At 41.5% G+C, this 17,040-nt stretch overlaps 1 protein-coding gene across 3 annotated transcripts; it reads left to right on the top strand.

The window, feature by feature from the left end:
* Positions 1 to 749: 749 nt before the first annotated feature.
* On the top strand, positions 750 to 15,960 carry phf20a (PHD finger protein 20, a). 3 transcript variants are annotated; one of them, XM_008410548.2, is made up of 17 exons: positions 750 to 903; positions 3,808 to 3,914; positions 4,288 to 4,456; positions 4,650 to 4,734; positions 5,725 to 5,801; positions 5,886 to 6,468; positions 6,568 to 6,618; positions 6,701 to 6,973; positions 7,879 to 8,073; positions 8,755 to 8,838; positions 10,099 to 10,254; positions 11,797 to 11,978; positions 12,067 to 12,166; positions 12,646 to 12,841; positions 12,915 to 13,365; positions 14,518 to 14,686; positions 14,770 to 15,960. In XM_008410548.2, exons 2-17 carry the CDS (start codon positions 3,832 to 3,834, stop codon positions 14,910 to 14,912), a joined length of 2,997 nt encoding a protein of 998 aa, XP_008408770.1. In that variant the 5' UTR covers positions 750 to 903; positions 3,808 to 3,831; the 3' UTR covers positions 14,913 to 15,960. The 3 variants fall into 3 exon arrangements, with proteins under 3 accessions (XP_008408770.1, XP_008408772.1, XP_008408771.1); XM_008410549.2 differs by lacking the exon at positions 750 to 903 and adding an exon at positions 1,522 to 2,015; XM_008410550.2 differs by lacking the exon at positions 10,099 to 10,254 and having other exon boundaries at positions 751 to 903.
* The last annotated feature ends 1,080 nt before the right edge of the window (positions 15,961 to 17,040 follow it).

The raw sequence follows: 17,040 nt of genomic DNA, 5'->3' as shown, positions 1-17,040 counted from the left end.
CAAAAATAAAGAACTATGAAAATATTCCTCTTGTTTTCTCCGTAATTCTAGAGAGTTCAAATATATTTCAAAGCAGAAAAAGATTATTTAAAAAAAAAACCTCTGATTATATGTTTCTGCTTCATGGCAGTGCGTTGCTGTTATGTCCACAGGCCAATAGGGGGGGCACGAGAGCATGTTACTTCTCTCAGAGGAAAATATTTAAACTATAGCATTGGCATTTTTCAAACATAAATTTCAAAATGTAAATTTCTTCAGGATTTAAGTTGTAGTATAAAAAATGTAATACGTTTTACAGTTAACAGTCATTTACAGTTGCTAATTTAAAATAATTTCTGATGGTTTTGAGGTAAATTTCATTGTGATATCAAATGTAACTGCATACTAATAAGTAAGAAAGAATTTGTACTGACGTCCTACTTTAACCGAGTCTTTTCTTAAATGCTGAACTCCCCATACAAATTCCAGACAAAGTCTGGTGGAATTTGTATGATTCCACAATTTCCACTATTCCACAATTTATCTACGACTTTTATTTGAATAAATTATTTGATTTGGCCCCAACTCTACTTCTGCTTCGGGCGCATACAATATTTGGCCGACACTGCATATGGAGATGGCATTTTGACTTTAGAGTTTCCTTGTTTGTGAATATTAAGCTTGCTTATTTTCCAAATAAAGGAACAACCGTGTCTATCTAAATAATTAAATTACCAAGAGTTCAGTTCGTGGTTCACGCATGCGCACTGTGCTTTTACACTACCCGCGCCGGTGGTAATTGCAAGCGAGAGAAATTCAACTGCGTGGTTTGGAGCAGACAGGCGGAGGCGGCTGTATCTGCGCAGTCAAGGGATTGCAGGCTACATTTTTCGCTCAACCTGACACATAGTGACTGGAAAACAGGTAAGAGGCTTAAATCCTCTGAGTATGGTGCATCTCCGAGTTTATACCGCCGTAAATGAGGCCCTGTTTGTGGCTGCATCACACACTTGGTATGATGCCGCATGTCGGCTTGGAGAGTTCAAAACAAACGTGACGAAGTAAATAATTGAATGTCCTCTAAGTACATTTTGTTTGCTCTTTATGAGTTTACCCTTCTATATTTCGGCGTACGTTTATTGTTACTGACTGAACAGTCGTAGATATGAGTGCGGTGTCCCAGTTGGAGAAGTTTACTGTTTTGCATTTCCATGCCGCTCGTTCGCGGTTGGAAAAGTACGAGGAGGTAGGCCTTAGCGCGAGGCCACGGAGAGCCCACCCTGTGACTGACAACTGCGCGTCCAATCGCCAGCGAGCTACAGCGAGCACCCGCCCACGCTACACCGACTCGACCAATCACGTTTCTCTAAACCACTGACGTACAGCTGGTTTGTCTCTTGCTGCGCCCTGTGGTTATAAAACACCGGACAATAAAGTGCTAGCAGCGGTAGAAGTGGTCAACAATAGCTTACCTGCAAATTAAGCACGTGTTCGCGTTGTATCCGTTTAAATAAAAGCTGAAACCTGTCCACGTATGTAGTTCTTTCGTATAAAGAAGACTGTGTTCGCACCAAGTAACCTTTCCCCTGCTTAAATCTTAACTAATATGTAAATTGATGTTTACACAACATATACGCTAAGCTCTCACCTTTTAAACCTCCAATAATCGGAGCCTCTGACCCAGTTTGGGCATCTTAACCCCGGCTTCCTCCCTCCCTGCCTGCCTGTCTTGTCATCCTTGGCTCTCTACAGGCCATAAAAACAAACGGGTCCATTTTTAAATATCGTATTCCACAGGCTGGATCACTATCCATGCTTTTTTGACGTCGTGCTCTGAATTTTAGCTGCCACACGAGGATGATCACGGTAGTCTTTGTCTCCTATTGTCTGTTCGGCGAAATCGGCTGAGCAGAAAACACGTGGGCCGGGGAGTGTGGAGATATCCGGTTTGTAGGTTGCAGTGTGTTGCATTGATGAAAGCCAGCTAACACCTCCACTATGGCGAACCTCACCAGGCGGCTGAACGCGGGAGAGAAGTAAGACGCTGCCGGCATTTTAAAAAATGTTTATCGTTGCTCATTAGTAAAAGGGCGCCAGTATGTCAGCGTGGCCGCCGTGCTTTTTTATGTATAACAAAAGAACCTCTGTTAGCGGAGGAGGGATGATGCGGTTGCCTTTTTTTTCGCCCTCCTTCCTTTTAACGACTGAATGAATCTCCTTTTATTTAGGCCTTTCTTTAAACCGAAGCCGACAGTATTAGAAACGTGTACATGTGAAACAATCAGAGTGGGATTTAACGGAGCGTGCAGTGAAATCGATGCGGGAATCAGCTTGGCGCATCATTGCTTCCTGCTGGCTTTTAATGGGGCGGGCGGTCAAAATGGTCCGTCTTTAGCCGTTTTATGTCTTCTCCAGAAATGCGGAGTGAATATTTCTCTGGCATAATAGTTTTTTTTTTCTTTTATTGTTGGGTTTTTCTTCAAATGTCTCACATGCTCATTTGAATATCTCGTCGCTGGACATATTCACCATCATTTCAGGGGCATGGCTCACCTCACTAGTCCAGTTTTCATCACCTTGTTCATAGTAGAGCTACTAGATCAGGGATTTCCAGGCTGAAGCCAGTCTCCACTTCTCATTGAGGTCTGACCTGCTATTCTGATTTGTACCGGATTCTCTTTTTAGAAGGAATGCAACACCTAAAACAAAAATCCTCCTGCAGGTTATTTGATAGAAGTATTGCAATTTAATCTGACAGCAATGGAAGAAATGACAAGAGTGTCTTCAGCTGTGTATCAAAACGCATGTCCGTAACCTTGATCTGATTTATTTTCTGGTCAGTGTGGTATTCTAATGATAACAAAACCTATAGCTTTTAAGTCCTGATCTAATCTATTTATGCTGCTACACTGCCAGTAATATCCAGCAATTTATTGTTTTGACTTGTATATATATATATGTCAAAACAATAAGAGAGAGAGATGTAGATTAAGCACCTGCTAAAGATGTTTTTCTTCATGTGCCTGTTGAGCTCTAGCAGAACAAAACACTCATAATTTAATTAGCAATTAGCCGGTTACCTAACTGCTTGTTTCAGTCGTATTTTTGTGTGGTTTTTTTTTCTTTTTCTTTTTTGTCGGCCGAATCTGAATGCTAATCACAGTTGGTGTAGTGACCTGCTTTCAGCCAGCTCACTGGTGGTGTGCAGCAGCAGCACATGGCTTTAATTTGTGCTTCAAACAGCTGGAGTTTATCAAGTATCTTATTAAAATACTATCAAGAAAAGCTTTTAAAATCTCTGCTTCAAACCCTGCTACACCTCAACGTCTGACTCCTCTGGGCAGCGTCTTAGTTACGCTGCTTGGTGTTGTTTCTATGCAGAAAATGAGGAAATGGCGGAAATTTTTATTATTAATAAGAAGAAAAAAATCTGATTTAGTGTTTGATCTGAAAATCTCAGGTGAGAGTTGATCAAGGGTAACTTTACATTTTGATCTGCGGCTGAGACGGTGCGTCTCTCTAGTTGATGCGCATGTAACGTATGACTTGTGTGTTTTTGCAGAGGGAATCTGCTCTCTGGTGTTTTCCAGCAGCGTTGTTCTGCTGTTAAGTTGCTGGTCTCACTTCCCCTGCTCGGCGTCAAACCTGCCACTCAGGTTCACAGAGCCGAGTTTTTTCCACAATCTGTAGACCGGCTGTGGAGCCGAGCGCCTGCAGAGACCTTGACGGCTCTGTGTTGTGTCTCTGTAGCATACCCAAGGTTATACGAGTGTAGCTTTGCGTTGGTATGTTATCGGTTAATGTGTGTACGTGTGTGTGTTTGTGCAGGAAGGGAGCCTTGATGTGGGCAGTATGAGTAAGACGCCCCCTAACAGAAGAGGGATAACATTTGAGGTGGGAGCTCAGCTCGAGGCCAGAGACAGCCTCAAAAACTGGTGAGTCATGGCCTCGCTCATTCCTCCCCTCATTCTTTCACTTCCCTCATTTCTCACATTCAGCCTCTTGTAGCATATTTTCCTTTTATTTATTTGACTGGCTATGGTTGGGAAAAACATCTTAGACTTTTTATTTCTTCATTTTTCCTGTGCCAGTAAACTACTCGCTTTTTTCCCCCAACCCCCATCAGATTCACCTCACTGAAATCATTACAAGGGAAATCAATTTCTTTCCCTCTAAGATCACATTATGTTGCATTTTGATGGCTGTAGGAAATTTTAAACGCAACCCAAATTGGGATTTGAGCCCCAGCATGATTTCCTAATCATGCATTATTAACTCTTTTCTTTTTTTTCTTTTTTTTTTTTGAAGGTATGCTGCCAACATAGAGAAGATTGACTACGACGATGAGAAAGTACTGATTCATTACCGCCAGTGGAGCCACCGCTATGATGAATGGTTTGACTGGACCAGTCCGTACCTGAGACCCGTGGAGAGAATTCAGCTGAGACGGCAGGGCCTGCACGACGACAGTTCACCTGTAAGACGGCAGTCCGCTCCCTCTCCATTCTGACCGGAGAGACGGGGAAAACACACACCACCTTTGTTTTGTTTACGCCTCCTAAATGCTAGCTTCAGCGAAGCTATAGAAAACAGTGCTGTTCTCTGATGGCTTTTAGAAAACACCGGCTCGCCAGCACAAGTCACTCAGATCCCTGTGTTCTATCCTCCAGGGCTTTCATGTAAATGACAAGGTTCTGGCCAGCTGGTCTGACTGCCGTTTCTACCCAGCCAAGGTCATTTCAGTCAATAAAGATGGTGAGTAGCCTCAGCTTCTCCAGATGCATATAGAGTGTTTGGACCTCTTAAGTAATTAATATTTTCTCATGTTGCAATTAACTTGAATGGATTTATTGGGATATAATAGACTGGAAAAAGTGTGGCATCCATTTGTATCCAGTTCACTTTGGCACTCCAGATATAAATTAATTCCCTTTAGAAGTCACTCTCTTCTTTTAGGTAAGAGTCCAATTATGTCATTTAATCTGACTGTAAACATCACCCTAAACACAACATCTCCCCTTTGAAACATGGTGGGGGTAGCATCATGCTGTTGGCATGTTTTTCTTCTGATGGGAAAGAGAAGCTCCTCAGTTGATGAAGCTACAACCAGGCTGTCAGTCCAGCTAAATAAAACAGATTTAGAGCCACAAAAAAGGCAGTTTAATTTTTGATAAATATTAACTTTTTTTTATTTTTTATTTTTATTTCTATGTTTAGGTTTTAATATAAAAGAAAAAAATAAAACGTTTTCAAAAAGATGATGGCTACAGTTTCTTGATATTTGCACAGTTTCCAACCTCATAAGAAAATAGATCCAAATAAAAAGTGACTGGTACTTTTAGTGTCATTCTGCTGTGGAAATTAACTGAAATTATTCCATGAACAAAAAAAAATCACAGAAAAATGGCTCAAATCTGGCATCTTATCTTATTTTTAAAAGTCAAGTTATTTCTTTTAGTTGCATAATCCAAATCCATTTCAGCTGTAAATTCAGCAAAAATGTGATTCGGATAGTTGCCGACTCTGGTGAATTGAATGTTGCAAAATTATAGGAAATAATGTATTTCATTTAACATCACAGTTAAGTGCTACTCTGTGTTCTTGTTTGATAAAATCACAACTAAATGCACAGAATGTTGTAGTCGTAACACACGGAAGTAAAAATCAAGGAGTGTTTGTGAGACACAATATGGAGCTGATTGTGTAAAATATAGTTTGCTTCAGTTTCTGTGTTTTCACCTTCAGCATCCTACACTGTGAAGTTCTACGACGGCGTCATCCAGACGGTGAAGGGGATGCATGTAAAGCCTTATATTAAAGAGGTAACATTCTATCCAGCTGATATCTGTGGCTTCTTCTGGCCGATTCCCTGAACTTGTTTTTTTTTTTTTTAATTGTTCTGATAGAGAGGTGGAGCTGGGGGCAGATCTCGGTCCTCAGACAAGAACGCGGTGCGAAGGGCCCCGAACCGCAGGAGGCCGCAGGAGAACGGCTGTCCCAAAAACAAGCGCGCCCGTCGCAGCACTTCGGACCAGGACGAGGACAGCAACAGCGACGATGAAGAGCAGGAGGAGGGCGCGGTGAACGACAAAAACCCTAAACTGAACGGCGTCTCCGAGGCCGAGCACGCCGATACCAAACAGGAGTCGGAAACCTCGGAGCTGAACGACCCTGCGGACGCCGAGCAGGGAACGGGACTCACGAACGGCGTGAAGGTGGAAAAAGACGAGGGGGAGACGGAGGGAGAGCGCCGCGTGAACGGAGACGTGAAGAAGGAGGAGGAGGAGTCGGAGCAGAGCGTAACAAAGCCATACACGGAGCCACCCAAGCCATACGCAGAGATGCAGAGCGAGTCGCCGGCGCCGACGGAGCGGGACTCTGTCACTACGACGACCGCCGAATCCAGTGGCGATGCAGAGCAGAAGCCAAACGTCCAATCAGAGAGCGCACAGCCTGCAGCGGACGCACCGCCTCCTCAGCTTGTGAAACGTAAGCGTTTGGCTCGACAGCAGCAATACAATGGATATAATAAAAAATAAATGATTCGATTTATTCAAAAGGTGGATTTTTCTTTTATTATATTTTCAGCGGTACGGAAGCAGGGCTTCCACAATCCCAACAGATTCAGCCGAGAGCCATGTAAGTCTGTGAAATGATCATCATGTATGTTGTTTTTATCTGCTTTAAAAAAAAAAAAAAAATTCTCATTTTATTTATTTAGTGTACCGAGTCATCAAAAACCAGCCTCCTCCCGTTCTGTCCATCAACCTCGACCACAATCCCTTCAAGTGTGGCGCTCCAGGCTGCACCAAGTCATTCCGTAAAGCGAAGCTGCTGCATTATCACATGAAATATTACCACGGTGAAGAGCCGCCTGCGGAGGGACTGCACAGCCCCACCAGGAACGTCCAGACCAGGGCGTCTGACAAGCAGCCTGCTGCTGCTCCTGGTCTGGACAGCTCCAAGAGACGCCGCACCATTTCTGCCTCTATGCGTGAGTTCCTGTCCATTTTCACTCAGGTTTAGGGTTCCCAACAGTTAATCACAGATTAATGGTTTATTAGGTTAAAATTAGTTCACATTGACCAGCTTAAAAAATCCGTTGAGACTTTCTTTTAGTGGTGTAGTTTGGCGCCATCCAGCAGAGGGCGGCGCTGGTCATCCCTTAGCGGAGCCAGCTGATAAAGAAATTAAAGATGGCGGGGAATACCGGAAAGGGAAATGGTCCAAATAGAGTCTGGTGTGGGATGTAAAATGCTCTTAAAACGATTCTGTTTTGTATCATAAACACTCCACACTCTTAAGTTATCACCTTAATAGCGCCGTCAACTTTTCAGTCAAAAAATTTGCTATGAGAACATGAAGAATTGTAATGTGAAGGGGAGGGGGAACTTGATGCTTATAAGCACAAACCTCTCTCTGTTAAGTGTTTCACATCTTATTCTTTTCATCTTTCATTAACAGGTTTATGTTGATGTTCTATTTTATAAAACTAACAAAAATATGAAAAAGTTTAATGTGAGGAAACGACAATCCAGTATGTTGGTATGCAACACTGCTGACACAAAATGTTAATGCAATTTTCTTAATATTTGCAGTATTTATGTTGATATTTTGAAAACATTTTGTCATCTTAATAAAAAAAAAACCTAATGCCATTTTTCTTAGATTTTTAGGAAAATGGCCACTTATCAATTAATCATTAGTGTATCAATAACATCAATCAACTTTAGGTTAACTCATTAATCAGTAACTTGCATCCTTACTTGGGTTCCTTAAAATTCTGAAGACAATGTTTGAATGAACAGTCATAATACATCCATAAGATTCACTGTTTCTGAATTGTGACACCCTTTAATTGCTCAGTACATGAACTCATTCCAGTTCTTTCCATTACAGACTCAGTTGGAGCTGCTGCGGCTCCACGTGGTGACATTAAGGCTGCAGGCAGGCGCACATCGGCCCCTCCTGCTGTCAGCACCCACAGCCACCAGCAGAGGGCGCTGCTGAGGGAGAAGAGTAAGGAGAACCAGCTGGACAGGAACCTCTGCCAGCTGCAGGACAAGGACACTGACAAGATTTGCTTTGACATTGGTGAGTGTGATGCAGTGTTTTATTTAGTGAAAAACGGGTTAAATGTAGTTAGATATTCATCTTTATTCCCCGTTTTTTCTCATATAAAGTATGTTTTCTTTAGCTTAAATTATTTATGATAATTGTTTATCTTCCACTGTTGGGGTCGACATGTAGAAACTTCAAATGATTTTTGCACACTTTCCTTGTTAAATCAAAGGCAGCCAGTACCTCAAACGGAGGAAACTGAACAAGTATTTCTTCTGTTCTTGGCAATAAAAACAGAATCCAGGCCAGTTTTCATTTCAAAACACTTTCTGTATACAACCAAGTTATGATAATGCATCAATTAAAAGCAGATTTGGGTCCACCAAGGTACACTTGAACCACCAAGTTGCCATGACAACAGAAGAAAACCAGAAAGCTTGTAAAATATGATCTTTGTGTTGCATGTAACATTTTTAAGTAGATTTTGATTTAGAAGCCATAGTTTTATTTAAGCAAAACATTAATGACAAAAAGAATACACTTGGAGTAAAGTTAGAATTGTTAGAGATGCCAATATGTATGTTTTTTGTTGTTGTTTGTTTTATCACAGCTAAATTATGCTCCTCCAATAAAAGATGAATTTCTTTTTCATCTTTTTTGAACCAGAGGTCCAGTCTTTCTGATGGCCTTTAATGTTTATTTCATGATCCTTAGGGAAACCCAAAGAGAAACCCAAACAGAAGGACTTCCTCCGCATTAAGCTAAAGAAAAAGAAGAAGAAAAAGAAGGCCAAGTCTGGTAAGAAGCAGGTCCCCAGAGCTGGGCGAGGTCAATCATCTGCTGCTCTGCATGCGCGCTTGCTGTGACGGCTGGCCTGCTAAAAGCACAAAGCGTTCCATTCACTCCTCCTGGTGCGGTGACTGAGCTGGTGTGTGGGAGAAGTGGAACATTTCTGGCTGCTTTGTCTCTCCAACATGACCGCCAGGATGTGTCAGATAATTTCTTTTTATAGTTCAGGGGCTTTTTTTTTTATTATTTAATTGGCTGGACTCATACATTCATCTCTATGTTCCAAACCTTTACTGTGTTTGGGATGTATGTACAGGCTGCCTTCCTCTAACTGTGACTGGGCGATATGGCTGAAAAATAAAATCCCCATTTTTAGAAATTATTTTATAGTTATATTTTTTAGAAAGAAAATCTGTTCTTTCCAATTTTTGAAAATAGTTTTTTTTCCTTGCCACTTGTCTTTGCTAAAAAAAAAAAAAAAAAATTCCCCCCAAACGACAGAAAACATTTTCAAAATTGTTATTTTTTGAGTCTTCCCTTCTGTGAGTCGTACAATGATGTATTAAGGCCAGACTATTTGAATCTTTTGTTTAATTTCGAGAATGCAGTCATATTAGCAGAATAAAGAGGCAATGATTCAGGGAAAAGCATCTTCCAAAAAAGTTTTAAAATAACAAGGCTGGGATCATTTGTTCTATTTTTTCATTTGTTTCCAATGCTACAACTTTATTCAGGAAATGGGACTTTATTCTTGTATAACTGTATTCTTGTAATATTATAACTTCATTCTTGTAATGAAAGAAACTAATCTGGCCCTTACATTTTGTCACAGAGTTGACTTGAATTAAAGTTCAGATAAGTAGAAGCTGTAAAATACGCTCGTCAATCAAGATGGCCGCCATGGGCGTGCTGACATCACCCTTAACGATGGAAACCCAATAAGTTGGTTGGTTGAAAAAAATGCAAATTTTTACCCCCCTCCCCCATTTTTTATTTTTTTTTCAAAATGAAGTCTTCATAAGCCAAATATTTAATTAATCGATAAAATGGATTTATCGCCCAGCCCTACCTTTAACCAACTGTGTGAGAACTTGTTGTCCCTGGTTGTTGTTCAGTCCATAATCTACCAACGATGTTTGTTTTTTGATTTTGTTTGTTTTGGGGGTTTTTGTGCCACGTTTTGTCGCCTCTGATGGGCGTTTTGTTGAGCATTTCCATAGCTGACGTTTTTGTTTCACATCTGCTCCCCACCCCTCCCTGTATTAACAGAAAACACTGGTAGTGAGGAGAATATTGACATCTCAGTATTGGGTCTTCACTCCAAATTGAATTTGCCACTCAAATTCCCCCTCTCACACAATCACAAGCCTGAGGCCTACCCCAGCAGGCCCGGACACAGCTACACAGAGCAGATACTTGTCGATGGTGGGTATATCTATAACCGTGTGTGTGTGTGTGTGTGTGTGTGTGTGTGTGTACGCTTCAGTTTGAATAAGTGACAGCTGCTCCCTCCTCTCGTCTTTTATACGCTTGGGATTCAATCAGCCATGGTGCCAGCTTTGCAAATAATATCTAATGTAATACAAGATGCAAATATTGCACCAGAGACGCATCAGAGACTTGGGGCAATTTTGTTTTACCTCTAGTAGCAATGGAAGCATTTTTTAAAATTCAAATTAAAGCCCCGTTTTTTTCTAGAATTGCTGCTCTGATAGGTCACACACTTCTTTAAATACTGTATATGAGAATATGCGGGGTTAATGGTGTCACTGTGAAACAGGGTTTTATCAGTTAAGTGGAGCAGAAATGATTTGGAAAAGACATTTTAAGCATCATTTAACATGTTATATTGGCGACAAGCATTACTAGCTATAATGTAGATGACAGGAGATTTAAAACAAAATGACAGATCTTGACTGAAGTGCTTCACCATTCAGTTAAGTGTTATAAAACAAAAAGTTTAATTGGAAATAGTTCCACCTGGAACTGTAAGGTCTGTTTATGTCTTATATTCTGCTTCATTCAAGCAGAAACAGCAGTGCTCCTGGCCGATCCATTTTTTTTATCTAACCTGCCAATTCTGATTTTAAATTTTTTTTCCATCTTAAATGCAGCTAAATGTGGCTACAAAACCACAGTGTGGCTCACTGCTGTACCATTACTCGCAAAGACTGTTACAAAATATGCAGAGCAGATGTGACAACATCTAATAAGCTTTTCAATATTTATAACTTATTAGCTAAAATATATTTTTCAAACATCATTTGCTATGCTCATCTTTTTGATTGACTGCCAGTCAAAATCATCAACCTGCTTTGCTGCTCAAGCTAGCATAGCAACTTGGTTGCCGTTTATGCTAAACAAATGTAATAATTATCAAATGGAGAATAAAAGTGAGGGAAGACATTGTAAAATTTGATGTGTGTTACATGTATAGTAACATTATGAGTTTTCAAAGGGCTCATTTCCCAGAGGCTCAGGCTGGAAGGCACTGAGCTAATCCACTTATCCAAACTGTCGTCTTGCTTGGTTTGAATGAACATGAAATGTCCTGATTTCTAGTAGGATATAGTTTTAGTTTTTGAATTGCTTTTTACAACATTTCTGCTGGCTGCTGATTAATTTTTAAACACCACTCAATCCAATCGGTACGAAATTTGCTGCCTACTGTAACAACTTCCACTCTGAAGAGTGTTGAAAAAGGTTGGATTTTTTCCCCGATCATTTCCAACCAGCAGGTTTCTCTGTGCATCGCTGACATTAATATCTAATATCAAACTGATGGTTGGTTGAACCCTGAGCTTTTCTCTGCTGCAGTGGCTTGCTTCATGGTTTAACCTGCAGATTCCCATTAAATCATCCAATTACCGAGCAGCTTCTGGCTACTTTTACATCCTGACGTGGCAGAATTGACAAAGAAAAACCCCTTTTGAAGTCCAGCGGTTGTGCTTCTCCCTGCCCCTCTAGACGAGGACAGCATCAGCGACTGGTCCACGGACAGCTGCGGCTGGAGCGATGACGACTTCGACATGGACCTGGACGTCACCACGCCTCCCCTCAGCGTCGACTCCGGCGCTTTGGACTCCACCGACCAGGAGATCGTGCGCTGCATCTGTGAGGTGGAGGAGGAGAACGACTTCATGATTCAGGTTGTGCTGGTTTTTGCTTCGCTTCTCGACACGATTCGTCGTGTTAAAGCGCGCGGCTTTCAGCTAACGCGTTTCTCCCGTTCATCAGTGCGAGGATTGTTTGTGCTGGCAACACGGCACCTGCATGGGTCTGATGGAGGACAACGTCCCGGACAGATACACCTGCTACATCTGCAGAGATCCGCCAGGTGAGGCCGACATGTAGTTACCTACTTGAAAGAAACAGATCTGCTTGCATCAGACACGTAAATGCAGAACAGTTTATTTATAAAAGAACAGATGGCAAATATATTTGTAAGAAGAGAATTCGTCCAAAAAAGTGTTATCCTTGATGGTTTGATTGATGCACATTGTCCAAACAAACCACGAAGACAACTTCCTCTGTTGTCTTCTTCGACGTTTCCATCAGTGGTAACATCCGGCTGGTCACGTGACTCCTGTGATGTGAAAAAAGCGTTTCGATACTTCTGAATAACCACCTCATCCTCGCTCAAAAACTTTCTATGGAAAAACGGTAGCTTTATCAAAACCGGAGTAATCGATTCAATCTGCGCAATTTTACTGTAAAGGGAATCGCAGCTACAGTTGAAGTCAGTTTAAAATCAGATGCCCCTCTGCACCGGAAAAGAACTCGGCAGTTTGTAAGAAACGTTTTTCTCCATCTTAGGTCAGAGGCAAAGTCTGCGCTACTGGTACGACCGCGAGTGGCTGACCAACGGCCACATGTACGGCCTCTCCTTCCTGGAGGACAACTACTCCCACCAGAACGCCAAAAAGATCACCACCACCCACCAGCTGCTGGGGGACGTGCACCACGTGGTGGAGATCCTCAACGGACTGCAGCTGAAGATGAACGTCTTACAGTGAGTCCGAGGCGTCGGCTTTAAATGGCACCGTCGTGTATTTTCTAGAAGCTTCATTGTGGGATCGTTGCAGGAGCAGCACTCACCCCGACCTCAGGCTATGGCAGCAGCCGTGGAAGCACTTCGACCGGCCGCGGCTCGGCTCGGACTCGTGCCGCGGCAGCAACACGGCCCCGTCCCCGCTCACCCCCGACGAGGACATGAGCAGGGGGGAGATCCTGATGTCCAACGCGCTGGAGAAGCTGAGCCGGGCCGCCACGGCCACAGCCTCCGCCGCCTCGTCGTCCTCCAGCTCCTCCTCCCCCTTCCCGTCTTTCCAGGACTCGTACATCACCAGCGAACACTGCTACCAGAAGCCGCGGACGTATTACCCAGCCGTGGAGCAGCGGCTAGTGGTGGAGACCAGGCAGGGCTCCGAGCTGGAGGACAGCATGAGGAGCACGGAGGAGCTGCTGGAGAGGGAGCAGCGCTTTGGGAGCCTGCTGGACATGGACAGGCCCAAGTCAACGGGCAACAGCAACAAGGTTCGGGTTCATGGCGCTAGTTCCTGAAGGGGTTTCCATGAGGGAAAACTCTTCCAAAAGTTACTTCCTGTAAACCAAAAATTTTTAAAAATCGATATGACTGAAAAACATATCGCAACATAAGCATTTCATATTGGTTGACAATTATTGTTTTCCTTTTTGTTTTAAATATCTGAAATACTCCCAAACTGCTGATGTGACCGTTCTTTTATCCAGACATTTCACTTCACGCTGTTTTTTGAAAAAATATTTTTAAGCAGTTATGAGGCACTGTAGCTGCGCAAGTTTAGGTAACCAAAGAATGAGTGAAGTACTTGATGCCACTAACCTAGCTTAGCTTAGCCGTGAGAAGTTGCGCCTTTCTCCCGTCTACTTCCCCCAGAATGCTGTGCGGTTCTGAATCTGTGTGTGGTGAACTTATTTTAATCAGATTTTAATGCACTTTTTCTCATAAATTTGGACTAAAACTATTCACGCCTCATTTTTATATAGCTGTTCATTTGTGATCTATAGTTAACTGTCTTTTCAGAAGTTATGTGTCCTTTCAAATTTATCACTGAAATTTCTACAATAACAAAAAGGCATCTGGAAAAACAAATTTCTTCAAACTTCATCAATCTAAAATGTCTGAAACTGTTTTTGTAAATAGGTGTTGGCGTCTACATTATATTATTGATGCCGCGGTTAACATTATTAGCAGCAGTTCCATTTCAAAACATCAAATTTTGTTATATATTAGTTTACATTAGTCCTAACGTAAACTAAGAAGTAGCAATAAACACATAATGACATATAATAGTGAACCGTCACTAGTTTGTTTTATTTTTCTCCAAAGTGTGTTGCTGGAAAAGTTTCCTTGAAACTGCTTGAAAAGTGCTTGAATTTTACTGTGGAAAAAGTGTGTGAAACCTGTATTAAGTACGGCAGACTTTCAATAACAACTTCGACATTGAAGAGTGTTGTCACTGCAGTGGCCTGGTAGCACCTTGTCATGTTGCATTCACTGAATTTTTAGAAGATTGGATTTTTGAGTATCTGAGCTATTTTAGATCAAATTTACAGAACTTTGCAAAAAGCCTCATCAGTTAACTTGGCGCTATTTTGAAAATATTTACTGAAACTAAATATGGCTCGTCTTTATTTTTATCTTAGGCTTTAATGGGTGTGTCATGGTTGCACGCTGAGAGCAGAGAGGATGATGTGAGAAACCTGGCAGATAACGGCCAGTACCAACAGTGGCAAATCAACCTGCTGGATCACATCGACGCTGTCCAGGACGAAGTGTCTCATAGGATGGACTTCATAGAACGAGAGTTGGACGGTAAAGGGGGAAAAAAAACGATATGCTGCGTTTGAGCCGATCAAAGCCTCCATTAGCCTCTGACCTTCTTTTCTCCTCCTCAGTGCTGGAAAGCTGGCTGGACTACACCGGGGAGCTGGAGCCTCCGGAGCCTCTTGCGTGCCTCCCTCAGCTCAAACACCGCATGAAGCGGCTGCTGACGCAGCTTGGCAAGGTGCAGCAGATCTCCCTGTACAGCTCCACATGAGGGCGCCAGAGGTCCGCTGTGGGTTAGGGCGTCTCGCGGCGACTCGCGTGGCTACGGCGGAGCGGCGGAAGAGGCTCTCTCTCTGGGAGGAAACGTTCCGACCTCGCTCAGCCTCCCGCCGTCCGAGGTGGAATCATAGAAATATCGATATGACCACAAACGGAAAAGCAAGCAAGCATCCTTTGCATCAGGATTTAACACAAAGAGCAACCTCGTTAAAATAAGAGGGGAAAAAAACAATCCAGAAGGAAATCCTTAGGACCAGATCACACTTAACGTGGCTCTCATGCAACTCTAAACCTTGTGAATGCCTTTTGTCCGAACTGCCGCCGAAGGTTGCCCTCTCTCCCTCCCTCTCTCTCGGTGCACAGTGCTTTACACACAGCTTTAGATTCAGATTGCAGTTGTGTACTTGAACCGACGCACTCTTTGCAATAGTGTTTCGAACACATTTTCGCTTGGGGTCTTTTTTTTTTTTTTTTTTTTTTTTTTGCATCTCAGACTTTGTTTTTCTCCATCAGTCCTGCCATATTAAGTTGAAAAATTTTCTTTTTTTAGACGGGTGGCGATTTGAAGATATTCACTGTAAAATTACGTTTCAAAGAGGTCTATAAAAATGATCAGTTTCCTATTATACACTGTGAAGTTAATTTCTGTCTCACATGAAAGGTAGGCTCAGTTTTTGGCTCGTGTTTATTACGTCATCTCCTTATTTTTACTTCTATATTTGTGTCGCTGTAGCATTTTGAAGTATGATTCACTGGGAACTTGTAATGTGGATTCCTCTCAACATAGCATTTTGTGTAAGTGTAATATATTACCTAGAACGTGTAAATTTATTTTTATCTCATTCTCTTTCCTCTGTTTTTCTTCTTCCTTCATTGATTCTTTTTGTTTTTAAGCCATCATTCAAAATGTGTTCTGAATAAAAATACAGATATTGTATGCTACTGTACTGTAACTGTCTGTCTTAGAAGCAGGGAAAATGTCAACGGCAATGCAAACAGATCTGGAACGTAAATAAACTATCATTGTTATTAATCTCTAAGCACATCTTCTGTGACGTTTTTAACAAACGTTCTGACATTTTTAAATGGGTTTGATTGTCTTTGTGTTTAGGTCGGAGGTCGCAGCTCGCACAATTTCATTCACATTTATTTCTGTTTAACGCAGGTTAAAGATATGAACCAAAATGGCTTCCGTATGTCGATGGAAGTCATAAGTAGGACTAGGGAGGCCTAAGAAGAAGCGTTTAAATTTCCTGAGTTTTCTGAAGCGATCAGGGAGGAAATATTTTTCTGGTCAACATTTATTTCAGTCACATTTACTCAGGTTGAAATTTGAGACTTGATGGGATCAAAAAGTTAGTCTGAGATTTCTGAAAATAGGGGGGAAATGTTTCATCTTGGTATAAGATGAAAATTTTCAGCTCATGTCTGGTCAAATTTGTTTGCACGTGCTCCATTTTGATTTACTCAAACGCTAAAAACAAGTCAGTCATATCCATAAATTGGAATTTATCCATGTATTCAATTTTCACTTAGTGAAACTTATGTTACACTATCATGATGTTTTCAAGCCTTTATTTCTAGTAATTGTTTTTCTGCACTTTCATTGTTACTAATGAAAACTTCTGATTATTTTTATTGGAAATGTGAAAAATGTTTAATACGCTTTTAAAGATTATTTCCAAAAGGAGCTTTTAATCTGACAAATGATCCTCATTGGAATCCATTTGAGTATGACAACGTAGCCTATTTCTGCCACTTTACTGAAGAGTTGGGTTGACATTTTGTTTTTAGAATTGAGATGCTGAGTATTTATTTTTGCTTATTCCCGTTCATTTTTAACATTAATCAGCAGATGTGATTCCAAAACTCAGTTTCTCTGAAAGTTGGAACTCTACATAAAGCCAATAACACAATTTTTAAAACGATAATGCCCATGTTGCTTTAATAGTGACCTTTAAATCATCTGCATTGTTGGGTCTAGTCTTTGTTGGTTAAATCCAATAAATTCTCAGTCGAATAAATGTACTATGAGCCTAGTACAAATTTGAAGAAGTAAGACATAGCAGTGTTAGTTAATGTATTTCTGGTAATCACAATATTCAGCCACATTGTCTCAT

The sequence above is a fragment of the Poecilia reticulata genome, linkage group LG5 (assembly GCF_000633615.1).
Source record: "Poecilia reticulata strain Guanapo linkage group LG5, Guppy_female_1.0+MT, whole genome shotgun sequence".
NCBI lineage: Eukaryota > Metazoa > Chordata > Actinopteri > Cyprinodontiformes > Poeciliidae > Poecilia > Poecilia reticulata.
This window is presented reverse-complemented; position numbering and strand designations above follow the sequence as displayed.

Excerpts from the sequence above, each read along its gene's own strand:
- phf20a (XM_008410548.2), top strand. The coding sequence starts at position 3,832 with ATGAGTAAGACGCCCCCTAACAGAAGAGGGATAACATTTGAGGTGGGA. Across the intron at positions 5,802-5,885 it reads TAAAGCCTTATATTAAAGAG|AGAGGTGGAGCTGGGGGCAG; the intron begins GTAACATTCTAT and ends TTGTTCTGATAG. Across the intron at positions 8,074-8,754 it reads CAAGATTTGCTTTGACATTG|GGAAACCCAAAGAGAAACCC; the intron begins GTGAGTGTGATG and ends CATGATCCTTAG.